Consider the following 26,615-nt stretch of genomic DNA (forward strand, 5'->3'; position numbering starts at 1 on the left):
CAGAATTTGCCAAACTCAGATCTTATACGGAATCTTACAAAGATCTAAACACGGGTTTGGAGTGACCATCCATCACATGCAGCCGGGGCACTGACTCCTTTCCCATAGGTCTGGCTCACCTCTGGGGACTCTGGTCAACCCAGGGCCTCTCAGTCACCTGAGGAAATACCCAGTGCCTATGGTGCAGGCCAGCCTTGGACCACACCTGCCCTAACCTAACCCCCAAATCTGGTAACTGAGTCCCAACCACTGCTGCAGTTCTAGACTCAAATGCCTACTCTTGGCCCCTTATTTCCTCAGCCTTGAATTTGACTCCCTGCCAGACCGCCCCCCTTCTCCTGCCTCAGTCTTCTACCTGTCATTTCCACTTCAGGTCCCCCAGCTCTTAACCCAACATCCCTTCAAGAGTCTGAAGTCCTACCCCAAGCCACAGAACAAACCCAGCTCCTTACTGCCACAGCTTTGCTCATGCCTCCTGCCTGCCAGAAGGAACCTCAGGCCATGCTGCATCTGCTTGCTGGGATGGTTGCTTACTGCCTCCTGCTAGGCGTCCCGAACGCTGAATGCCCCCCTATTTCTGGCCCCTTCCATGGTCAGTGTCATTCCCATGGTTCTGTCTGGGTCCAGCTCCCAGGTATTCTTTTGTTTATGACACCCTCCTCCCACCTTCATCTCCTCCCTGGAACACAGACCTCCACAAAGCCAGTGCTACTGACTGGGTTGCCACCGGCCATTCTCTGAAGCTGAAACCCCTCACAAGGGTCTTGTTGGTTCAGCTTTTCTGGGGTGACCTGATAATTCTGCAATGGGGCAGGAGCAGGAATCCCCGGACAAACTAAGCTGAAAGCCTCCCACCAAGGTTAAGCGGGGACCACAAGGGGGCAGCATTGGTCAATGCTTGCTTCACAGAGCTACACGCGGGTTACCCTCTTATTGTTGCTGAGGGGAGTGGGAGGAGGATAGGGCAGTGCAAACAGAGGAGAGTTCTTTAGAGGAATAAGCTTATTTTGTGTTAATTTGTGCAAAATGAAAAAAGGGTGTCAGATGAAACATTCAAAGAGGCTTTATTGAGGGAGACTCCAATGATGTCATAAGGGAGACCCTCTACTATCTTTCAACTGAGCCAGTTTGTGCTCCGATAATTAAGAAAGGAAAGCAAATTCTAAAGGGCCGCTTGGGAGCAGCACCAACAGTAGGTGCATGACTACGCTCCAAGCCCACATATTGTAAGATGGAAACAATAACAGCCCCATAGGAGGCAGAACAGGCAACATTGCCCTCATTTTTAGATGCAGCAGCTGCACCCCCAGAGGATTTCAATAACTTGCCAAGGTCTTGGCTTGGCTAATGGCAGAGCTGGGGCCAGAACTCCAGGACTCCTGTTGCCCCCGCAGAACATCTTCCACTACACTCCGCCGGGTCTCTCCTCTGATCCCAAATGAATCCATCAGTAAGCTGGTACTGATAGCTACCATGGGCCCAGGCTAGATGGTTTCCAGGGCCCCTTCCAGCTCTGAATAATGAAAGCCCCAGATTTCAGCCTAACACAGACTCTTCCTTGGAACATTCCTTTCTTCTGCAGCTCCAAACTGCTTAAGAGTCTAAGAACACCTTTATTCAGGTTTATCTGAGGTCACCATAAGTGGGCTTTGATTTACCAAACCTAGTACATGAATGACTATTGGGTTCCCATAAATTATAAACTGAGGGAAAGCAGTTTGTTCAATTATGCATAAAGTTCTTTTAAACAGCAAAGTTCCCACACCTGTCACCCTGCTACCCAAGCATTTAAAATAGAATCGAACTTATAAGACTTTGATTTATATCCAACCTTGTGGGAATTCATCTACTGCTGATCCACCCACATCAAGGTAGAGAAATAAAAGGAAAGTGGTTAGGAAGTAAGGCTTCTGGTTCTGCTGGGTGTATGTGAACACAAAAAGGAGAAGGTGGAAGGTGCGGTGGCTCACGTCTGCAGTCCCAACACTTTGGGAGGCCAAGGCGGGCAGATCACAAGGTCAGGAGTTTGAGACCAGCCTGGCCAATATGGTGAAACCCTGTCTCTACTAAAATTACAAAAATCAGCTGGGCGTGGTGGTGCACACTTTTAGTCCCAGCTACTTGGGAGGCTGAGGCAGAAGAATCATTTGAACCCAGGAGGCAGAGGTTACAGTGAGCTGAGATTGTGCCACCACACTCCAGCCTGGGTGACAGACTCCATCCCCCCCGCCAAAAAAAAGAGAGAAAGAGATGGTATAACTCTTTGATCCTCTGGTCCGCCAGCCTTTTTCATACTCGCCAGCCAGACGGGAGCCACTCCCTCCTGGCCAGGGCCATTGGCTAAACTGAGTCTTTAATGGCACCTACAGTGAGCAAGGTAGTATGCTTGCTCAGCCAGCATACTAATCTAGTGGGAGAGATGACACATCCTCAGCCAGCCTCTAATCTAGTGGGAGAGATGACACAAGGCCAGACCATTTTATCACCAGGCAGCCAGAGAGACGTGGGTGGTAGTAGCTGGAGACTGGGGAGTATGTTCACAGGTGGAAATAAGAGGGTTTTGTAGGCCAAGGAAACTGCCAGCAAAGACAGGAAGGCGGGCAAGCATAGGGTGTATTTAGAGAACATTAAGATGTATTCCCTCTCTCCAACTTGATTATAAATTCCAGAAAGGAAGGAATTGCATATGATGATCCTTGGTGTTTCCTCAGAGTGCCTAGCACAGGGTCATGAATGTGGAAGGGGCTTGCAAAATGCTGTTTTTGGGTGAACTTCTCAAGTCAGGACATTTCCCCAGGGCAACGAGGCATGTGTGTTGAAAGGAAACTGACTTGCTAGTAAGTACACACTATGCCAGTTTGCCATGTATTGCCTCTCTGCTGTACATCCTCACTTAATTTCCCTGCTTGTGATAACTGAAGCTGAACCTATTAACATTTCCCTTGTTAGCTGGCACGATATTAAGCTTTGTCAGTAGATAGCACTGGAGAGAGGTCACTGGAGGAAGGGGCTTCTCTTCCTGGTTCTGGAGCGCTTTTCTTTTTCCTACTCTGGCAAAGCTCTAATGCTTGGCCCACATGTAGAACGCCTAGTGACTGTCACCCCCAGAAAACTTCAGTAGCACCTTGGGGCAGCTCCCCAAAAAGTTTCCCAGCTAAGGTTCTCTTCAGTAACTTCCTGGCAGATTCAATGGTAGGAAGCTTCCTAATGAGTTTTGTTCACATCCGGCACTTACCAGGGTTGACCTGTTTGACCTTGACCTCAGCCACACTTTAATGCCATTCAGTGCCTCAGCCACACCGTCTCCAAAGAGGGGCACCTCTTCTAAGTTTATTCTAGTCTAGATATATTAGAGTTCTCTTTTACCCTCTAAGTAGTAGCCAATCCCCTGTTCATAGTTAATAATTATTTATATTCTACCTTCCCTGTTGGAATAATTGTGTGGTTTCTGTCTCCTGACTAGGCCCTGACTGATACAACACTCATACACGTGCATTCACCTACATCCCTGCATACTCCCTGCTCCCTCCTCAGTCTGATTTCTCCAGTGAATCCTTGGAGCACCTTGAGTCAACTCTTTCTCTTGGATAGTACTTATGTCAGCCAGGGTTCAGCCAGGAAAACAGAATCCACATTAAGTATTTCAAGCAGGAAGGGACTGAATACAGGGACTTGAGTACCGAAATCCTAGCTTCACCTCGTCCTAGCCGTGTAACTGTGGGCAGGTAACTTCTCTCTGCAACTCAGTTTCCACTTCTCTAAAGATAAAAGTAGGAATGGTACCTAACTCATAGTTTGCTCTGAAAATTAAGTAAAATGATCCATGAACAATTCTCAGTGCCCGGTACGTGGTTAGTGCCCAGTAAATGTAAGCTAGTATTACTGTTACTATTATAATCTTCTAAACACTTGAAGACATCTGAGGAAAGTGTTCAAAGCCACAACAGAGTCTGAGGCTGAGGCAGTTAGAAAAGGAAGAGGACATTTTTGCAGTAAGATGTCCATCTCTGGTTGAAGTAAGACTACCCTGGATTGGAGGTAGGGGGAGGTAGCAAGGATATGACCAAATGGCTCAAAGATACCTGCCTGTCCTCAACTTGAACAAGTTATACATATTAAACTTTCTTCACCTATGCTGAGCAAAGGTCTCTCCTCCAGATGTCCTTTTACGTTTTTAGTTGAAAAGATAGGCCAGACGCAGTGGCTCACACCTATAAATCCCAGCACTTTGGGAGGCTGAGGTGGGAGGATCACTTGCATCCAGGAGTTCGAGACCAGCCTGGGCAACACAGCCAGACCCCATCTCTTGGATCAAAAAATCAAAAATCAAAAATTAGCCAGGCATGGTGGCATGCGCCTGTAGACACAGCTACTTGGGAGGCTGAGATTGGATGATTGCTTGGACTGGGAGAGGTCAAAGCTGCAGTGAGCCATAATCTCACCACTGCACGCCAGCCTGGGTGACAGAGTGAGACTGTCTCAAAAAAAATTATATATATAAAATATATATGCATATATATGATGCATATAAATTATATATGTGTATATTATGCACATGGTTAAGAAAAGTCAAAGAGTACAAAATGGTATTATAGTTAAGAATCAGTCTCCTTCCCACCCCCAACCCCTCAGCTCTCTGACCACAGACAGCCACCATGAACCAGTTTCGTGTATCTTTTCAGACATATTCTACTATATTTTCATATTTTAATACATATGAGAGAACTGTTCTTGCTTTCCTAGTAAATAACATATCTTGGGGCCGAGCACAGTGGCTCACACCTGTAATTCCAGCAGTTTGGAAGGCTGAGGCAGGAGGATCTCTTGAGTCCAGGAGGTCAAGGCGGCAATTAAGCCATGATGGTGCCACTGCACTCCAGCCTAAGTGATGGAGTGAGACCGTCTTGAAAAAAAAAAAATCTTGAAGAACAAGGCATTTGTACTGATGAAGCTACTGTATTCTCATTTTTTCTTTCGTCTTCTTCTTTTTAGCATCTGTATGGCATTGATAAGGATGCAGCACTAATTGTTTAACGAGATCCCTTCTGGTGAAAATTTGTTTCCAGTCTTTTGCTGTTATAAATAATGCTGTAATATACCTCTATGGATATGCTAATTTTTATGAGGCAGAAAATCCTCTCACCTCTTAAGAGCTACAGGCCCCAAAGACCATCTTTGTAATCTTGTATAAAGACACAGGAGAAGGAGATGGGAAGTCTGCATTCCAGTCCTGGAATGCTCAACCACTAACATCCTTTGCACGCAGACACGCATCACCTCATCTGTCCAAGTGACTCCATTTTCTTGTTTATGAGGCAGCATCACTGTACCTGCTTTAAATGGCCTCAAAAGGGCATTCTGAGAATCAAATGAGATAATGTACGTGAAAGCCTGGGCGCGCTGTACTAATACACAAGTCTCTCATCTGGTTGTCAAACCTAGAATTGATACATTGCTCTGTGAATGTGCCCATCAATCTTCAACATGGTGCCTGCTATACCCACTGCCCCTTCTGAGGGAAACTAGCCATCTGCAGCTCCTGCTGACAGACAATCCGAGGCTGCTCTGCACTGTGCCCTATCACCCTGCCCTCCCCATCCTTCGACTTCACCAGATTGAACTGGGCTGGGCACCTTCCCCATCTGATAATGATCCTCATCTGTTGCCTCTACTTTTCCTCTCTGCCCTTCCCCTAGGAGGCAGACCTCCATGAAACTGCATTAATTCATTAAGCAAAGCAATACAAAGCAACAATGCAATGCAAAGAGTCTAGCATTCCCATTTCCCTGTCTCTAGATACCACTCCTTTAGGGAATTTCCCAGAAGTGGAGAATACTGGTTGCATGAGCCTTAGGTTGGTTTGGCACTGGTGACAGTGTGAAAAGAGCCTCCGCCTCCTCTGCTGAGCTCAGAGAAAGGTTTATAGTAAAGCCATTTGCAGGGGTAAGGGAGGCAGGATCACATGGTAGCCCAGCAACAGGCTGCCCTAGAATGAAAAGCTCTGCCCCAGTAGAGATACAGCCAGGTTATTCCGATTCCTGCCCTTGGAAAGGTCTACCAGGAAATCATGAGTGACTCATGTAGGACAAGCAACACAGAAGGCATACAGAGAGGCCATACAGTTGGGGCAATGAAGAGCCATTAGAAGCTGAAGTTATGAGTAAGCTGAAGTCGGGAGGAAGCAGGAACCTTGCCTACAGTGAAGCAGGAGGTTGGAGGTTGGGGGTTGGCAGGGCGGGGGTGAGGAAGGCTGTTGGTGGGAAGTGAGGGGATACAGAGAAGCAGAAACACCGGAATCAGCCAAGTTATACCAATGACAAGGCGCATGTGAAGGTGCACCAACTCTGGCTGCTGATCCCAGAATTGCCCCAAATCCAGCACAGTCCCTGCTAAGCCAGCTCATCCCTCATCCCTGTTGCTGGGCTCCCACGTGTTCTTGTCTCCTTTACCCTTGCATATGGCTTTACTATACAATTCCTTTCTCTGAGCTCAACAGAGGAAGCAGAAACTCTTTTCACATTGTCACCAGTGCCAAACTGACCCAAGGCTCATAAGACCCGTTTCCTCAACTTCTGGGAAGTTCCCTAAAGGACAGGGGTCTAGAGACAGAGAAATGAGAATGCTAGACTGTGTGTTGCTTTGGAATACATCGCTTTGCTTAATGAATTACTGCACTTTCATGGAGGTCTGCCTCCTAGGGGAAGGGCAGAGAGCAGAAGGCAGATGGCAACAGATGATGAGGATCAACTGACACTTTGCTCATGCTGATCCTTTCCTCTCACCCAAATCCCACCCACCCTTCATGTTCCCTCTTCCACCAAACCTTTCTCAGTTACTCCAACCACATCAGCGCTGATCCTTTTTTTTTTTTTTTTTTTTTGAGTCAGTCCAACTCTGTCACCCAGGCTGAAGTGCAGTGGCAAGATCACGGCTCACTTAAGTGGGTTCAAGCGATCCTCACACCTCCACCTTTCAAGTAGCTAGGACCCTAGTACATGCTACCATTCCCAGCTAATTGTGTGTGTGTGTGTGTGTGTGGTAGAGGTGGATTCCCACTGCTGCCCAGGCTGGTCTTGAACTCCTGGGCTCAAGTGATCTTCTAGACTCAGCCTCACAAAGTACTGGGATTACAGGCATGAGACCCTGAGCCCTGACCTCTTAACTCCTATGGTACATTGCCCAATTGGCCCCAATTCTTCATCCCCTATATCCAGACCTTTTGTCTTTCTTTGTGGATCCTCCCACTAACTGGGCAGAGTACATTTCACCATCCTTTGACTTTGAGTTTGTCCATACAACTGGCCTTCTTCAATAACATAAGATGGAAGTGATGGTGTGCCAGCTCCAAGGCCTCTTGTACTTCTTCCATCCCCGAGCAAAGGGTATGCCCAGGCTACCCCACTATTCCCAAGAGGAAGATAAGAGATACATGAAACAAAGCTGCCTTGGCCAAGCTCCCCCAGTTGAATCCAGCCTAAATCAGCCCACCTTTAAATGTCTGAGCTAAGGAAATGTTTATTGTTGTAAGCCACTGATCATTTACGGTTGTTTGATCTATATCTGACAACTACCCATAGTACTTATTGTGCATTTCCATACTTGGTGATTTAACAGCAGTGGATTATTTGTACATAGGTCATTGTGTCTTTGAGCAGATCTCTCCTGGTTAAGATTGCCAGGTTTCACAAATAAAGATACAGGATGCCCAGTTAAATTTGAATTTCAGACAAATAATTTTTTAGTAGAAATGTGTCCTGTGCAATTTTTAGAACATATTTATACTAAAAATTATTTATCTAAAATTCAAATTTAACTGGGAATCCTGTATTTATCTGGTAATCCTACTCCCAGTAGTGCTTGAGACAGGATCGATATCTTACACAACAGCTGTGAGATCATTTACATGGTCACCACCATAATGTTGGGAGGGGAAAGCCATGGTTCAGTTAAAGATTTGCAAAGACAGAAAGTGAACCTTGAGCATTCTCCTCTCCCCAGTGGCAAATCTACTCCGCATAATAATGGCGACCATGGTTATCTTTTGCCTAGTCCCTGTATGGGCAGTGTGTGGGCTAAACACCCTAATTTTTATTATACTTTAAGTTCTAGGGTACATGTGCACAATGTGCAGGTTTGTTACATATGTATACATGTGCCATGTTGGTGTGCTGCACCCAATAACTCGTCATTTACATTAGGTATATTTCTTAATGCTATCCCTCCCCCCTCCCCCCTCCTCCCACCCCACAACAGGCCCCAGTGTGTGATGTTCCCCACCCTGAGTCCAAGTGTTCTCATTGTTCAATTTCCACCTATGAGTGAGAACATGTGGTGTTTGGTTTTCTGTTCTTGTGATAGTTTGCTTAGAATGATGGTTTCCAGTTGCATCCATGTCCCTACAAAGGACATGAACCCATCCTTTTTTATGACTGCATAGTATTCCATGGTGTATATGTGCCACGTTTTCTTAATCCAGTCTATCATTGATGAACATTTTGGTTGGTTCCAAGTCTTTGCTATTGTGAATAATGCCGCAGTAAACATGTGTGTGCATGTTTCTTTATAGCAGCATGATTTATAATCCTTTGGGTATCTATCCAGTAATGGGATGACTGGGTCAAATGGTATTTCTAGTTCTAGATCCTTGAGGAATCGCCACACTGTCTTCCACAATGGTTGAACTAGTTTACAGTCCCACTAACAGTGTAAAAGTGTTCCTATTTCTCCATATCCTCTCCAGCACCTGTTGTTTCCTGACTTTTTAATGATTGCCATTCTAACTGGTATGAGATGGTTTCTCATTGCGGTTTTGATTTGCATTTCTCTGATGGCCAATGACGATGAGCATTTTTTCATGTGCCTGTTGGCTGCACAAATGTCTTCTTTTGAGAATTGTCTGTTCATATCCTTTGCCCACTTGTTGATGGGGTTGATTTTTTCTTGTAAATTTGTTTAAGTTTTTTGTGGATTCTAGATATTAGCCCTTTGTCAGATGGATAGATTGTAAAAATTTTCTCCCATTCTGTAGGTTGCCTGTTTACTCTGATGGTAGCTTCTTTTGCTGTGCAGAAGCTCTTTAGTTTAATTCGATCCCATTTGTCAATTTTGACTTTTGTTGCCATTGCTTTTGGTGTTTTAGTCACGAAGTCCTTGCCTATGCCTATGTCCTGAGTGGTATTACCTAGGTTTTCTTCTAGGGTTTTTATGGTTTTAGGTCTAACATTTAAGTCTTTAATCCATCTTGAGTTAATTTTTGTGCAAGGTGTAAGGAAGGGATCCACTTTCAGCTTTCTACATATGGTTAGTCAGTTTTCCCAGCACCATTTATTAAATAAGGAATTCTTTCCCCATTTCTTGTTTTTTTCAGGTTTGTCAAAGATCAGATGGTTATAGATGTGTGGTATTATTTCTGAAGGATCTGTTCTGTTCCATTGATCTATATCTCTGTTTTGGTACCAGTACCATGCTGTTTTGGTTACTGTAGCCTTGTAGTATAGTTTGAAGTCAGGTAGTGTGATGCCTCCAGCTTTTCTTTTGGCTTAGGGCTGCCTTGGCAAGGCAGGCTGTTTTTTGGTTCCATATGAACTTTAAAGTAGTTTTTTCCAATTCTGTGAAGAAAGTCATTGGTAGCTTGATGGGGATGGCACTGAATCTCTAAATTACCTTGGGCATTATGGCCATTTTCACAATATTGATTCTTCCTATCCATGAGCATGGAATGTTCTTCCATTTGTTTGTGTCCTCTCTTATTTCCTTGAGCAGTGGTTTGTAGTTCTCCTTGAAGAGGTCCTTCACATCCCTTGTAAGTTGCAGTCCTAGGTATTTTATTCTCTTTGAAGCAATTGTGAATGGGAGTTCACTCATGATTTGGCTCTCTGTTTGTCTGTTATTGGTGTGTAGTAATGCTTGCGATTTTTGCACATTGATTTTGTATCCTGAGACTTTGCTGAAGTTGCTTATCAGCTTAAGGAGATTTTGGGTTTTCTAAATATACAATCATGTCTTCTGCAAACAGGGACAATTTGATTTCCTCTTTTCCTAATTGAATACCCTTTATTTCTTTCCTCTGCCTGATTGCTTTGGCCAGAACTTCCAACACTATCTATGTTGAATAGGAGTGGTGAGAGAGGGCATCCCTGTCTTGTGCCAGTTTTCAAAGGGAATGCTTCCATTTTTTGCCCATTCAGTATAACATTGGCTGTGGGTTTGTCATAAATAGCTCTTACTATTTTGAGATGCGTTCCATCAATACCGAATTTATTGAGAGTTTTTAGCATGAAGGGCTGTTGAATTTTGTCAAAGGCCTTTTCTGCATCTATTGAGATAATCGTGTGGTTTTTGTCTTTGGTTCTGTTTATATGATGGATTATGTTCATTGATTTGTATATGTTGAACCAGCCTTGCATCCCAGGGATGAAGCCAACTTGATCATGGTGGATAAGCTATTTGATGTGCTGCTAGATTCGGTTTGCCAGTATTTTGTTGAGGATTTTTGCATTGAAGTTCATCAGGGATATTCGTCTAAAGTTCTCTTTTTCTGTTGTGTCTCTGCCAGGCTTTGGTATCAGGATGATATTGGCCTCATAAAATGAGTTAGGGAGGATTCCCTCTTTTTCTATTGATTGGAACAGTTTCAGAAGGAATGGTACCAGCTCCTCTTTGTACCTCTGGTAGAATTCAGTTGTGAATCCTTTTGGTCCTGGATGTTTTTTGCTTGGTAAGCTATTAATTATTGCCTCAATTTCAGAGCCTGTTATTGGTCTATTCAGGGATTCAACTTCTTCCTGGTTTAGTCTTGGGAGGGTGTTTGTGTTCAGAAATTTATCCATTTCTTCTAGGTTTTCTAGTTTATTTGCATAGAGGTGTTTATAGTATTCTCTGATGGTAGTTTGTATTTCTGTGGGGTCGGTGGTGATAGCCCCTTTATCATTTTTTATTGCGTCTATTTGATTCTTCTCTCTTTTCTTCTTTGTCTTGCTATCGGTCTATCAATTTTGTTGATCTTTTCAAAAAACCAGCTCCTGGATTCACTGATCTTTTCCTCTAAACTGCTTTTCTTGCTTCATTTCATTCATTTGATCTTCAATCACTGATACCCTTTCTTCCAGTTGATCGAATCGGCTACTGAAGCTTGTGCATGCATCACATAGTTCTCATGCTATGGTTTTCAACTCCATCAGGTCATTTAAGGACTTCTCTACACTGGCTATTGTATTCAGCCACTCGTCTAATCTTTTTTCAAGGTTTTTAGCTTGTGATGGGTTTGAACATCCTCCTTTAGCTTGGAGAAGTTTGATCATCTGAAGCCTTCTTCTCTCAACATGTCAAAGTCATTCTCCATCCAGTTTTGTTCCATTGCTGGCGAGGGGCTGCATTCCTTTGGAGAAGATGTGCTCTGATTTTTAGAATTTTCAGCTTTTCTGCTCTGGTTTCTCCCCATCTTTGTGGTTTTATCTACCTTTGGTCTTTGATGATGGTGATGTACAGATGGGATTTTGGTGTGGATGTCCTTCCTGTTTGTTAGTTTTCCTTCTAACAGTCAGGACCCTCAGCTGCAGGTCTGTTGGAGTTTGCTGGAGGTTCACTCCAGCCCGATCCTTCCTCTGGAAGCTTAGCCTCAGAGGAGCACCCGGTGTATGAGGTGTCAGTTGGCCCCTACTGGGAAGTACCTCCCAGTTACGCTACTCGGGAGTCAGGGACCCACTTGAGGGGGCAATCTGTCCGTTCTCAGATCTCAAACTCCACGCTGGGAGAACCACTACTCTCTTCAAAGCTGTCACACAGGGACGTTTAAGTCTGCAGAAGTTTCTGCTGCCTTTTGTTCAGCTATGCCCTGCCCCCAGATGTAGAGTCTACAGAGGCAGGCAGGCCTCCTTGAGCTGAAGTGGGTTCCACCCAATTTGAGCTTCCTGGCTGCTTTGTTTACCTACTCAAGCCTTAGCAATGGCAGACACCCCTCCCCCAGCCTCGCTGCCACCTTGCAGTTCGATCTCAGACTGCTGTGCTAGCAGTGAGCAAGGCTCCATGGGTGTGGGACCCTCCAAGCCAGGTGCGGGATATAATCTCCTGGTGTGCCGTTTGCTAAGACCGTTGAAAAAGCGCAGTATTAGGGTGGGAGTGTTCCGATTTTCCAGGTACCGTCTGCCACAGCTTCCCTTGGCTAGGAAAGAGAATTCCCCAACCCCTTGCACTTCCTGGGTGAGGTGATACCCCGCCCTGCTTCGGCTCATGCCCCCTGGGCTGTACCCACTGTCTGACAAGCCCCAGTGAGATGAACCCAGTACCTCAGCTGAAAATGCAGAAATCACCTGTCTTCTGCATCACTCACGCTGGGAACTGTAGACTGGAGCTGTTCCTATTTGGCCATCTTGGAACCCCCCCACCTCCTACCCTATCTAATTTTCACATTGGTGCTGCAACGTAGGGAAGTGGCTAAATCTTTTTAGCCATTTACAAATGACTACACTTTCCCTTGGTCACACAGCTGGAGAGAGTAGCAGAGCCGGAATTCTAATGCAGCCCTTTATCTTTCCATTTTGCAATCCTGCTTTCAGCTACCAAAGATGTTTTGCTGCTGTTTTCACAAAATGGAAGATGACAAAATATATTCCCCAGCCCTCCATTCTACCCACGTGGGAGTATGAAGGACAGGTTGTATTAGTGTCCTAAGTTTGCTGTAACAAAGAACCACAGACTGGTTGGTGTAAGCAACAGAAATTTATTTTCTCACAATCTTGGAGACTCAACATCAGAAATCAAGGTGCCAGCAGGGTTGGTTCCTTCTGAGTACTGGGAGAGAATGATCTGTTCCAGATCTGTGATGGTTAATTTTATGTGTCGACATCACTGAGCCATTGGATGGCCAGATCTTTGATTAAATGTTATTTCTGGGTGTTTCTGGAAGAGATTAACATTTGAATTGGTGGACTGAGTAAAAGCAGTCTGCCCTCCTCAATGTGGGTGGGCTTCATCCAATCCATGGAGGGCATAAACAGAATAAGGCAGACTGCTGGTTGAATTGGTGCTCTCAATTCAATTGCCTGACTACATAAGGTGATCCGTCAGTCTCCTCCTGCCCTTGGACTGGGACTTCCACCATCAGTGCTCCTGATTCTCAGACCTTTGCACTCACTGGAATTTATACCACCCACTTTCCGGGGGCACCAGCTTGCAGATGGGAGATCATAAAACTCCTCAGCCTCCATAATTGCATGAGCCAATTCTGTGTAATAAATGTCATTTTATGTTCTGTTTCTTTGAAGAACCCTAATACAATGCGTCTCTCCTTGGTTTGTAGATGGCCATTTTCTCCCTTGTCTTCACATCATCATCTTCTTACAGGGACACCAGTCATACTGGATTAGGATCCCACCCTAATGATCTCAATTTCACTTAATCACCTCTATAAAGACCCTGTCTCCAAATAAGGTCACATTCTGAGGTATTGGGGGCTGGGATTTAGGACTTCAACATAGGAATTTTGGGAAAAGAGGGGGACCTGGTTTAGCCCATAACAGGGTTTGTGGAGCTGAGATGTATCCCAACACAATCTTCATTTAAAAAAGGAACCCAAGGGAACAGATTTCAAATGGTGGAATTCTGAGTTTCACAAGGTGGAACTCTAGTTTTCAAAGCAATCCTTATGGGCAGGAAAGGCCCATCCTGCAGTTCTTAATATTAGCATGTTAGCACCTCAAAGGTGTCACGCCCTCCACCAAAGGGGCCCTAGCAACTTGTAGAATGTAGGTTATTATGAGGACACGGGATTGTGATGGCGGCCAGGCTGTGGAATCTGGTGAGGCCAAATGTCAGCAACCCCACCTGGCAGCGTTCTGGTTTTCTAGATGGCAGCAGAGGACAGGGAGATGATGGAAGCCCGGGGTGCAGGAGAAAGTTGCCCGACCTTCCCCAAGATGGTGCCTGGTGACTCCAAGTCTGAAGGGAAGCCAAGGGCTTGTCTGGTAAGGGGGCTGCTGTGTCTCACTGACCCCGCCTATTCCATCAGGGGGAGCAAGAATACTGTAGGAACCCATGATAGGAACTGAGTACTTTGAGGTTCCAGACAGCTGCCAAGAACATCAGGTGACATGTACCGCACCCCTGTAACTGGCACCCAGCTGTCACCAGGGACCAGATAACCCTCCATAAGATTGTGAAGTCACATGAAGATGGCTTTGGTCTCCTCCATCTACCTCCCCACTTGGGGCCCTTCCCTTGCTGGGTGGATAGGACCTGGCTCCCCACAATAGCCCTCTTCCTCGTCCCCAAATATTTAGGTTCTCTCAACTCAGACCCTAGGTTTCTTTCTCCCTCTGACTGGTCTCAAAGTCAGGTCGAGTTGAGGATGGGCCTGGAAGTTGCCTCTTTGGTGATCTGAAAAATTACTAGGAAAATGGACATCCATCTACTCAACTCGCAGTGCCTCCACTTGCAACTTTAGGGCACCATGACTTGGTGCTAGTTTGCCCTCTCCTTCTTGACCCTCAGGTCCTGACAACTCTGGGTAAGAACACTTCTAATAAGAATTCAGCCTAGATCTTTTCAGTTCAAACACCCCAGTCCACTGTGGCCTGGGGCTGTGGGAATTCCATGGGGTCGTCGACAGCCCCATCCTGACTCCTCACAGTACCTCCCCCCTCCCTGCTTCCCCTGCCCCAGGAGGCAGAGCCCCAGAAGCCAGACTCCTCCTCTGACTACTTGGAAGAGATGGAAGCTTGTGAGGACAGAGGCTGCCAAGGGCCGCTTAAATCGCTGTCCCCCAAGTCCTGCCCTGCCACCAAAGGCCAGGCAGGCGACGGACCCAAACCCACAGAGCTGCCCCTGGCCCCTGGGACTGAGCGCAATCCCGAGATGGAGCTGGAGAAGGTGCGCATGGAGTTCGAGCTCACACGGCTCAAGTACCTGCATGAGGAGAACGAGCGGCAGCGGCAGCATGAGGTGGTGATGGGGCAGCTGCAGCGGCAGCGGCAGCACGAGGTGGTGATGGAGCAGCTGCAGCAAGAGGCAGCGCCCCGCCTGGTGGGTGACAAGGAACGGGGCACTGGGAGGAGGGAGGCCTGGAGCTGCGGTCCCGTGGGGCCTGGAGCAGGCGCCACCTTCCCTGGTTTGCACGGCATCCCACCCTGCAGATCCTGGATCTGGGCTGAAAGGGGCTGAGCATCCACCTGGGCGGTCTCCAGCCCTCTCTGTCTTGGCTCACTTCCGGAGATGTCGGCTCACTGCCTTAAAGCTCGCTACTCTACCTGGCCAGCTCTGTTAAACAGAGCTTCCACGGGAAACTGAGATGTGATTTTCTAAGGAGAGCTGAGGCTGGGAGGGGCCCCAGAACCACATCGCCCACCCAACAGCATTTTTGGTAGCTTCAAGGAAAAGTCTTCAACGTTTCCTCCCTCTTCCACCGCTCACAAGTCCTCTCTGCATCTCTTAAAATTTGGTGCCTGGAGGCTAGACCCAGAATCCCCACTGCAGCCTGGCCAGTGGATTTTGACAGAACCATCACCTCCCCGATCAGGGCTATGTTTATTCTGTTGGATCATACTGCCTTCTAGTCAACTGAAACAGCCATCTTTTCACAAGAAGTACACCACTCTTCCCTAATCTGTATTAAATAGGGATAAGAATGCCCGACTTGAGATTAAATGGGATGTGAAAAGCTTAGCACAGTGGTTAGGCTATTGTAAGCATTCAATAGTGGAAGATGTTTAAAGCAGTGTTTCCTGGGCTTTAAAGTCAGAATGTCCTGGGTTAAAATACCAGGTATAAACTCCTTGACGCTGGGCAAATTACTGATTTCTTTTAGCTTTGACTTGCTCATCCATGAAGTAGTACCTACTTCATAGGGTTGTTGTGAGGATTCAATAAGAGAACACATGCAAGGCACTTTGCAATTAGCCCAGCACATTAAGTAAGCACTCAATAAATGTTAGCTATTACCATTTTTATATACTCATGCAATTCACTTCTTGACCCAAATGCAACAACATACATTTATCATTTTTCAGTTTTATTGGGATGTGATGTATTAGCTGTGCTTCCCAGCTCTGAGTCATCCTCAGTTCTGAGAACCATGCCTTCTGCCTTTATCCAAGTCAGTCATTGCTGTAATTGTTGAGGAGGATATGACCTAAAGTAAATACCACTAAATGTCTCTCTATAGGTTGGCAATGTTCCATTAATCATCACCCTTGAGTTACATTTTATCCTGCTAACATTTCTCCACCTTATCCCAAAAACAGAGACTCACTGTCAAATGGTTTCCCAAAATTAAGATATTATATTACCTATAGCATTTCCCCAATTGACTAGTCCCATTTTTGTTTTTGTTTTTTTAAGAAAGTAAGGTTGGTTTTGCATCATTTGTTCTCAATGAACACATGCTGGCTTCCTAAACAATTATTTTTTTTTCTGTTCACAAAACACCTGCTTCATTATACATGAAATGATTTCACCGAACTCAGTCAAGCTTACCAAACTGGGATTTCCAGAATCTTCCCCTGCTCCCACCCCCTTTTTGAAAAGTCTAGAAAATATTTGCCTATTGCTTAGACTTTAGCGCACTTCCTAATATTATTGAATTCTAAGTTCCATTTCCAAACTTGTGAGTTTTCTCAGTAGCCTGGGATAAAATCTGTCACAAAGTGGAGCCTGAAACTATTTAAAGCAGATATGATATTGTAACTATGCCTTTGGCCTGTGTCTCCTTCTAACCATATTTATTTCCCCCCCTTTTTAGTTTGACAATCTTTCTCCTCCCTGGATGAGATGAAAATCTTTGGTATATAGTCCTATCTCTATCTCTCTCTCTTTTGCTCAAAAAATAGAACATTGAAAGTATTTTGAAAAGTCTAAAGGGTTTCACGAGCACATTTTTTTTAATGAAAGTCATAATGATCACCTATCAGCATTTCAGACTGAAACACGCGCAGACTGCAGAGAGGTGGCAAAGTCCAGGGATCCAGAGCCATACTGAGCCTGCAGAGAACCGTCGGGTCAGCCCCACCCTCCACTCCCATTAGAACACTGGATTGCTTTCTCTGGTCTCCAGCTTTCCTAGCTATTCATTTTAGAGGCAGCATCACCAGAGTCATTTTCTGCCCCCTCAGTTTGGTCTAGTTGCCCTCACATTTTATGTAGCTGTTTCAATAGTGATGTGTCCCCATCCCCCAGCCTTTGGCGATAGTTTACAGAAGTGTTTACTTTTTGTGCATTTACTAAAAATTGGAGAGTTGACTTGATGTTGAAGCTTCCCCTCTTCTCTTTTTCTGGGAGGGTAAATAGATGGACAGAAAGAGTTTATTGAATTGATATACCTCTTTGAGTGTGTTTCTAGCTAGTTTAGGGCATCTTGGTCCCTGCCACCTGGTGCTTTCCAAAAATATGGCATGATTTTTACAAATATTTTTTAAAATAATGCATGGGTTATGCCCTCTTAACTATGGATCAAAATAATATCAGCTTTTGCCTTACTTATACATTGACACTTTCTACAGTTAAAATGAAGACTGTGGGGCCCCAATTATATAGATTCAAGAAAAGAGCAACCCGCAGGCAGAATTAGCCAGACAACTCAAGCTGCTTTCCCCCAGCCCAAATATTCTGAGGGTTTAGGAAGACCCCATCACCGATCTCTCAGCACCTGCCTCCAGGAAAGACCAAACTCTGGACGGAAGGACCATGGACTGATGCACGTGATATGTGTCAGGACCCAGGGAGTCGGAAACAGTCATTTATATGCAAGGGACACTGTGTTATTGGGCCACTGTCCAGGAAACTAGGTTGAATGTCAGGGCACTGTGAGAGAACACTCCCAAGACCCAAGATCCAGATGTGAGGCTCTTGGAGTCAGAGAGAGAAGGCCCATGTGTGTGGCTCCAATGGGCAGTACAGACCGTAAAGAGAAAGGAAGGTGGTGGCCTGGTGCCCCAGTCAGGAGGGATAAAAGCAGCTCAAAAAGTAAAAAATGATGAGTTCCTTCTATGTGCTAGTTGCCTGACTAGGAATGTTTCATTATCTCAGTTTTCCTCCTTGTGATCTTTTATTTATTTTTTATTTTTTTAGAAACAGGATCTTGCTGTCTCACCCAGGCTGAAGTTAGTGGCATGAGCTTAGCTCACCATAACCCTGAACTCTTGGGCTCAAGTGATCCTTCCACCTCAGCCTCCCAGTAGCTGGGATTATAGGCACACATCACCACATTTGGCTAATTTTTAAATTTTTTTATAGAGACAGGGGTCTCACTACATTGCCCAGGCTGGTCTCAAACTCCTGGCTTCAAGCAATCCTCCCACCTTGGCCTCCCCAAGTACTGGGATTATAGGTATGAGCCACCTTGCCCAGCCCTCATGATTTTGGAAATGGGCACTATTACCCCTTCCTTAGGTGAAGATGATGACCTGAGGTCACATACAGGCAGGGACAGAGCAGGACTGAACCTAGATCTGCCTGGTGCCAACAGTGGCATCACCATCTCCACTGTCTTCTCTCCCCCACAGTTTTCAGGAGGCCTCCAGAACCTCCTGCTGCCCCAGAACCAGTTTGCCATGTTCCTGTACTGCTTCATCTTCATTCATATCATCTATGTCACCAAGGAGATGGTCTTCTTTCTCTTCACCAAGCACTACCTGTTCTGCATTGCGGCCATTTTGCTCTGTTTGATTAAAACTTTCTGGTCATACTTCCAAGTGCTTTTGCTCTCTCCACCACTGGGAACCCTCGCCCCTGCCATGCTAGAGTGTTATCAGTGCATGATCCCAGCCTCCCGGGCACCTCATTTGTTCACTTTGTGCCTCTGCTCAGTCAGAATCCACTCTTCGGAAGGGCCCTGCTGTCACTCATTTACACCTGAGAGTGAAGAAACATGTTCATGTCCCCTTATACAGAGCCTGAGTTCTCACTGTGGACACGATGCTTTATCCCCAGAGGCAGATATCAGATGTTAGCAGGTCAGGGAGCTATCTGCAGGGAAGGAGTGTTTAGAACACCTTTCCAGAACCCTAGAAGTACATCATGACCAAGCTGCCTTGGGTTTCAGCACATCTGCTCGTGTTCATAGACCTCTGAGGGGTGGGAAGCCTATGATCGGCTTAGGAGTGGCCCCCGCCCCCATCTTCTGCAAAGATGTCCATGTCCTAATCCCCATGAATACTTCATATGGCAAAAGAGGCTGAGATGTGATTGCATTAAGGACCTTGCAGTGGGGAAATGATCCCAGATTATCCAGGTCGGCCCATGGTAGTCACAAGGGCCCTTGTAAAAGCGAGGCAGGAGGGTGTGAGTCAGAAAGGAGATGTGACCATGGAAGCAGAGGCCGGAATGACTAGGGGCTGTGGGTCAGGGAATGTGGGAAACCTCTAGAAACCAGAAAAGGCAATAGAAGGATTCTCTGCTAGAGCCTCTGGAGGGAGCCCAGCCCTGCCACCCCATGTTAGGCTCCTGACCTCCAGAACTTTAAGAGAATAAGTCTGTGTTATTTTAAGTCATTAAGTTTGTGGCAGTTTGTTACAGCAGCCACAGGAAACTAATACAGGAGCCAAGACTCCCAATCTCCCTCCAGCTGTGCCAACATGGCAGGACACCATCACCAGGCCACTGGCCAGGCCTCATTTAGCACTGGGCCTGAGCAGACGTGTACACAGCTGGCCTTCAGACAGCATATGGTTAAAAAGGAGAGGCAGTGAAGCTCCAGGGAGCCCGGCACAGGCCTAGCTGAACCTGGTGGACAAGGGGTATCCCTATCACTGAGCTGTGTGTCCCCTGGATGAGGCATGTGGCAAAATAAGGGCATACTCCTAGGGGATATAAGGAAGGAGGAATTAAATGCCTGATTGGACCCAGAGGACGTCATTAATTCTACTCTATTGGAAAGCTGGACATAGGAAAAAAAAAAAAGTTGGCACACACCCCCACCCCTGTACCCACCTAGTAATCCAAGCACACAGACTCACAAAAATGCAGAAAAACTAACCAAGGAACAAATACACTGACACAGAGATTCAAAACAAGCCTACAGTTGTCCACAGTAGAGAGGTTCACAGCCCCTCAAACACACAACAACCCAAAGGAACAGACTTTGAACACCAGAGGGCTCACGGTCAGGCACAAAGTGAAGCTGCCCCACATGTCCGCAACAAAGAAAAGGGGTTCAACTCCCCCAGTCACCAGCCCCTCAGCCCTTCAACACACAAACACTCCTTGCAGACTGTCAGCTGTTCTGAGCCCAGCAGCCCAGCCACAATGGCTGGCTGTGCCACAGGACACTTTAGTGATAATGTGGCAAACTGACGAGGCTAGACACAGCTGTGCAATTAATCAAGTCTTTATTGACCCCTTCTCTCCTCTGGCATAGGGCTCTGCCTTAAGAGGGACAAGAGAATAAGTTTCTGTCTCATCGGCTCTTGAGCGACTCTCAGTAAAATCACGTGAAAAAATGCCTTGGGACTTCAATGTCAGTACACATTATCATGCTGTTTAAGTCCATGGTGACTTCTCATTTCCCACCCGGCTCCATATATCCATCCCCACTGACAGCTGCATGTGACAGGCACTTAATTTGGAAGTGATAAAAGTGTCATTTCTCATTAAACTTTCAAGGATGGGCCATTGTGGTGTGGGTCACTTCTTCCGATTTTATTTGATCTGGGTTTCTGCCCCATGGGGTTGAGGTGAGAGAGATGGAGATAAAGATACCAAAAAGTTTAAGCACCTATTTACCTTCTTAGAGCAGACAGAACTGGGCATTTATAACACACACACACACAAACCAAAAAAACACAAGTGCTATGAGGTCATTTAATCCATCCATCTGTTGCCAGGTAAAACTAGACTTAAATACATTCCGTTTTCTTAATCTTCAGAGAAAGTAAACTCCCCTGAGCAGTTAAGTGAGCACCTCCTCCCACATCTTTAGCCACAGGCATGAAGTCTACTCTTCCCTGTTGTGTTTGAATACTGAAGCCACTAGCCTTAGATCTGCCCTCTAGGAAAATGAGAACTACTCATAGTCACTCCCCAAACTTATAACAGATCTTCTGGTTCAAATGCAAAGCAGAAAATCAGAAGAGAGAGGGTGGCAAAGGATAGGAAAAAGGCCCAGCTAAGCAGTTACCAGCCGGGTAACAAGCCAATGTACAAGCGCCTCTTCAGCACCAATGCTAACATGGCATGCGCCCTAAGTCCCTAAGGAGGCTATCATCACCAAAACCCTGCAGGTAGAAATGTATATCATCTCCGCTTCACAGCCAAGGATACCGAGGTTCAGAGAGGTTAGACTTAACCGAGATCATCCCAGAGCACATGTTCTTTCCATGTTACCCTGCTCCCAAGATCCTGCCTTGGGAGGATCTCACAACCTTGCTGGTGAGATGACTTTAACACATGTGAAAATGTAAAGCAGCTATCAGTATACAGACCTCAGCTATAAATGAGATCATAGAAGAGCTCCCTAGAGCCCAGGGTGATAGAGGAAGTCTTCTTGAAAGACGAGCTCATAAGGCTAGGTAAGTCCAAACAGGTGGAAATCAGGTGAGATACCTCACACAAATGAAGATCAGGGTGGGAGTGTGTAATGTGTATCCAGGAGAGAAGGGTCACTCTTGCTCCAGGGAATGGTGTAAAAGGCAACAGACCTGGAAAATTGGCTTGGGGCTAAGAATATTGGTCTGAGGAATATAAACTTAATCCCTTGGGAAACAGGTAATACACTAAAGATTATAGAGTGGAATAGTAATTCAAAACAGATAATTATAATAAATAAATAAATATATATATTAAAACAAAACAGATAAATAAAAGCCTTTCTCCTTCTCCTTTAATTCCTGGGGACCGCTTTCCTGCCTGGACCTTCCCATTTCCAGACCAGAAACTTTCTGAGGTCCCGAGTTTGAGGATTACTTTCAGCTGTAAAAGAAATCCAGCCACAATGGCTTCACCAAATAGAAGTTTATGTTGCTCACATACCAAGAAGTCCCAGGTAGTCCATCCACGGCTGGTGAAGCTGCTCTCGAAGTCACAGAGTACCCAGGTGGCGCCTCCTCCACCACCACAGGGCTCTTATCCTCAGCCCATGGCGTCCAGCCTCGTAGTGGCAAGTCGACCGAAGCAGCTCCAGGTACCAGGTCCACTACTCCAGGTCAGAAAAGGAGCTGCCTTTTAAAAGCTTCTGAGGAAGCCCCACCCAGAGACTTCTGCTTACATGCCATTGGTCAAACTAAGGTCATGTGGCTGCACCTATCTGTAGGGTGTCTGAGGTAGTAAGTTTTTTGCGTGGACACTCTTGCAGCCTCAAACAAAATTAGAATTATGATAGTATGAGTGGAAGGGGAGACCCTAATAACTAGTGTATCATCCCTAATTCCTTAGGCCCTGCTCCCACTCCCTTCCTGAGCTGCTGAGCCAGAAAGCCTTGGTTGGGTTGAAATCATTGGGTGGAGCACAGCCGTAGCCAATCTGGGCCTGGCCACTGCTGCACTCGGCTTTAAGGAAGAGTACTGCATACCACAACAGGGAGGTCATGGTTTTCCCTGGCCACACACCTGGAGCCACTCTGCCTTCATCCTCCTGACTGCTGTCTGAGGCCCCATGACCTGACACAACCAGGGCAGCAGACTGGGAAGGGCACTCCTCTCTGTGCCGGGTGCCCTCAGCAAAGCTGCAAGGGGAGGCAAGTTGGACTCCAGAGCCCTTCCCCTTCCTGATCCCAGATCCCACAGAACAGAGCCCAGAGCCAGTCAGGGGACTATGGTCAGCCCACGGACACCAAGCTGCTAACGTTTATGTATAAGAGATTGCACTCATTGCAAAGGACCGCTAAGCTTCAGCCTAAATAATGAAGCACTAATAGTAAAGTTTCAGGCAGGCTTAGGGAGAAAAAGATGGGCGAATCTTTCCTGCTCCCTAAATGGAATATTGCAGGTTGCCACCCTGAGCCCAAGGACAGGACTACAGTTGGAGAGACTCGGGCTGGAGGGTTAAGGCTTGATTCCAAAGGCCACTTTCCTGCCATGTCTATTTCTAGTCACAAGTTAGCAGATGACTGTAAGCAAGTCAGTTAAGTTTTCTAGACTTCATTTGGGTGACCTCTAAATAATTTAGACTCTAACTCAGAAAAAAGGACCAAAGTCTAGAGATTATTTGAGAAATTCTGATTTAATTGATCTGAGATGGCATCCAGAGGTGATTTGTCAGCCTTACAAGTGCCCCAGTTGATTCTATATGCAATCAGGGTTCAAAGACCTAAATCCTTGCTCTTCAACGTGTGATCTGTGGATCGGCAGCATCTGCGTGTTAGAAAGGCAGCATGCCAGACCCTGCCCCAGACCCATTGAAGCAGATGCAGTTTGATAGTATCCCCCAGCCCCCAGCAATTCATATGCATCTTAAAGTCTGGAAAGCCTGCTATAGGTGCTGAGACTCAATTCAATCTGTCCTGGTCTGTCCTGGGCTAGCGCGGCGGCTCACGTCTGTAATCTAGGCAATTTGGGAGGCTGAGGCAGGAGCCCAAGAGCTCAAGACCAGGGAAGGCAACATAGGGAGATCCCATCTCTCAAAAAAAAAAAAAAAAAAAAAAAAAAAAAAAAAAACCCAGGTCCGGTGGCATGCATCTGCTGTGCTGTCCCAGCTACTCAGGAGGCTGAGACTTGAGCCTGGGTGGTTGAGGCTACAGTGAGCTGTGATTGTGCCACTGCACTCCAGCCTGGGGGACAGTGCAAGACCCTATCAGAAAAAACAAAAAAAATCTGTTCTCTTTTTGAAGACAATGTTCTTGGCCAGAAGGGTCTTCTAGGGGGAATGAGAGGGAGAACAACTGAGTGCATGGCCCTTCAGAAGTGCTATGGGGTCTCCATTAACCTCTGCCGCAGGCTAGGGGTAGCAGGAGCTTACTGTGCCATATCAGGAAGCTGAGCCTGTGGGTAGCACATCTGCCCCTCCCTCCTTTCACCAGTTCATGCTCTGAGCTTCTGGAGAACCAAATGACTTCACCCTGCAGGCCAGGACTTAGCAGAAAGTTCCAAAATCCCCCCAGGCCTGTGTCTGTCTCTGTCCCTTTTTTGATCTGACTCCCATGTGTAGCTTTGGGGAAATCTTGCTAATATACATTCATTCATTATTTAAAGGTTGCTGCTGTTCTTCAGGAAGGTTAAGCATGATTAAAAGATGGGATTTTTCCACAGGGCACAGCAGAAAAGCTAGGGCTCCCACATTTTTAAGCTGTTTTGGCCAAGCCTTGTTGCATAATTCAAAGTCTGTGACTTACTTAGATTTAATTAGCCAAAGGAGCAGCAGCTGCAAGTTCATTAGTCAGTATTTATTAAGCACCCTCAGAGGGCTTTGTAGGCTCTTAAGGGTGAAGTGGAGGATGGGTTTCAGACTTGCAAATTTCTTACACTTAAGTAGGAGGGGATTACAGATAGCCAGGAGGTAGGCATTTTTGTTCCTCAAAGAGAGCAAAGGGGTGGCATCAAAAGGCCTGGGCTCTTGGGGCAAATCCTACAAAGGGCCACGAGTCAGAGAGGTGTCAGCCCCTCACAGCCCCTCACCTGTGACCCCTCACAGGTGTCACAGGGTAATAGTGACAATTAGTGAGATAACGAGGTGGAGGCTGGTGGTGAATGAGAAGCAACACAGATGAGAGGTATCAGCCAGAGCAGGGAAGGGAAGTGACTGCTAACCAGAATGTCAAGAACTGGGAGAGGTGGGGAGGTCGGCCCCTGAATTTGTGGGCCCAGTGCAAGAGGACAGTGCAGTTTCCCTTATTCAAAAACATCAAGAATTCTATGATGGTGACAGCAGAGCATTAAGCCATGTGCAGAGCCCCTGCTGAGTGCACAGCCCTGTGCCACTGCCCTGGCGGTGGATGACAGAGACCCCAGGGGTAAGGGGCTTTTGTGGTGCCTCTCAAATCTCACCCAGAGAGTGACTATCCTTGGCCTGTACTCCCGTCAACAGGAGAGAGGGAGGGAGCAGGCTCTTTGCATTTTGCAGGGGCAGGGACCGTTGGAGCAGGCCGTTGGAACAGGCCATTGGAGGAAGCGAGTCTGGTGGCCCCCAGGGCAAGTGGCCCCTGCATGCCTTCCAGCTCTTGGCACAGAGTCTGGCTGCTGAGGTGCCTCTTCACAAGCAGGTCACGCTCTAGGCTTCCAGCTGCTAATCACAGGGGCTCTCCAGCTTGGGGGCATTTCCTCTCTCTGCTCCTGGCTTCCGCCCCAGCCCCATTCAGCTGATCATTCTCCTTTGGGCTAGAAAATCCAAAAATAGAAGAAAGCTACACTTTTTACCCCCTTGAGCCTCTTGTATCAAATGACACAGTCACTTTGCCTCAAACTTTTCATCAAAGCAGCCTTTGTAAGGTCCTGGGGCAGAAAGCAGGCCTTGGAAGACAGCCACCAGGAAGCCGTGCAGAAAGTGCTGAGCAGAGGGACCCTTGGTGGAGGAGGTGGGGAGAGCAGGGTTTTGGGAGCTTCCCTCTGCCCCAGAAAGAGCCAGTGACAGACTTGCTACCACGGGGCAGCTCTTCTCTGAGCACCAGCTCTAGCTTCAGGTCTTGGAAGTGCAAGATCAGCAAATAGTGTGGCTGCACAGACCACCCATTGCCAGGGGCCAACAACCAGACCACAGAGCTCAATCAGCGACTAAGGAGCAATGATTAATCAATCAAATAAACAGAAGGAGTGTAAGAGACAATCTGAGAAAGGCTCTGCGAGCTAAAGCATTCTGTGACGGCTTCTTGAAAAGGAAGCTCACCTTTACTGAACACCTAGGACGTATTGTACCCTGTCCACTGCACTTCATGTCATCTATTTCATCCCACAGCCCTTCATGAAGGAGCAGTGGTACGCACTAGATTAATCTGCCCAGGCTGCTCTAACAAAACACCACAGACTGGGTGGCTTTAACAACAGATGCTCATTTGCCCACAGTTCTGGAAGCTGAAAGTCCAAGATCAAGGTGTTGGCAGGTTTGGTTTCCTCTAGGGCCTCTCTTGGCCTACAGATGGCTGCTGCCTTCTCACTGCATCCCTGCGTGGTCTTTACTCTCTGTGTGCATCACTGGTGTCTCTCTGAAAGTCCAAATTTCCTCTTCTAAGGACACCAGTCAGATTGGATTAAGCCCTCATTTTAACGCCATGACTTCTTTTTTAAATTTCAATAGTTTTGGGGGTACAGGTGGTTTTTGATTACAGGGATAAGTTCTATAGTGGTGATCTCTGAGATCTGGGTGCACCCATCACCCGAGCAGTGTACACTGTACCCAGTATGTAGTCTAAAGCCCCATCTCCAGATAAGATCACATTCTGAGGTATTGGGGGTTAGGACTTCAGCACGTGAATTCTGAGAGGAGAGAATTCAGCCTATGACATCCACTTCACAGATGAGAAATCAGACTCCGAGAGGTTCAGGAATTGCCCAAGCTTGCTCAGCCAGGAGGCGGCAGAGACCAAGTGTGGCAAGGAGCTGAAAGATAATTGGAAGAAAACAAAGAACTGTCCTGTGTCTTGTTCATTTAGGTTTGTGAACAAAGGTGCCGAGCTGGTTTGATAACATGGGAAGAGAACTGCTACTCCATTTCAGATGGCATTGTGTGGCCCCCTGTATATCTCTCTAGACATGTGTAACTGGGGG

At 46.5% G+C, this 26,615-nt stretch overlaps 1 protein-coding gene across 1 annotated transcript; it reads left to right on the forward strand.

Annotated features, from left to right (window-relative positions):
- The first annotated feature begins 13,823 nt into the window (after positions 1-13,823).
- On the forward strand, positions 13,824-25,129 carry TMEM247 (transmembrane protein 247). Its single transcript, XM_023223903.1, has 4 exons — positions 13,824-13,961; positions 14,659-15,018; positions 18,492-18,667; positions 24,943-25,129. Exons 1-4 carry the CDS (start codon positions 13,845-13,847, stop codon positions 25,127-25,129), a joined length of 840 nt encoding a protein of 279 aa, XP_023079671.1. The 5' UTR covers positions 13,824-13,844.
- The last annotated feature ends 1,486 nt before the right edge of the window (positions 25,130-26,615 follow it).

This window comes from Piliocolobus tephrosceles, chromosome 15, assembly GCF_002776525.5.
Source record: "Piliocolobus tephrosceles isolate RC106 chromosome 15, ASM277652v3, whole genome shotgun sequence".
Taxonomy (NCBI): domain Eukaryota; kingdom Metazoa; phylum Chordata; class Mammalia; order Primates; family Cercopithecidae; genus Piliocolobus; species Piliocolobus tephrosceles.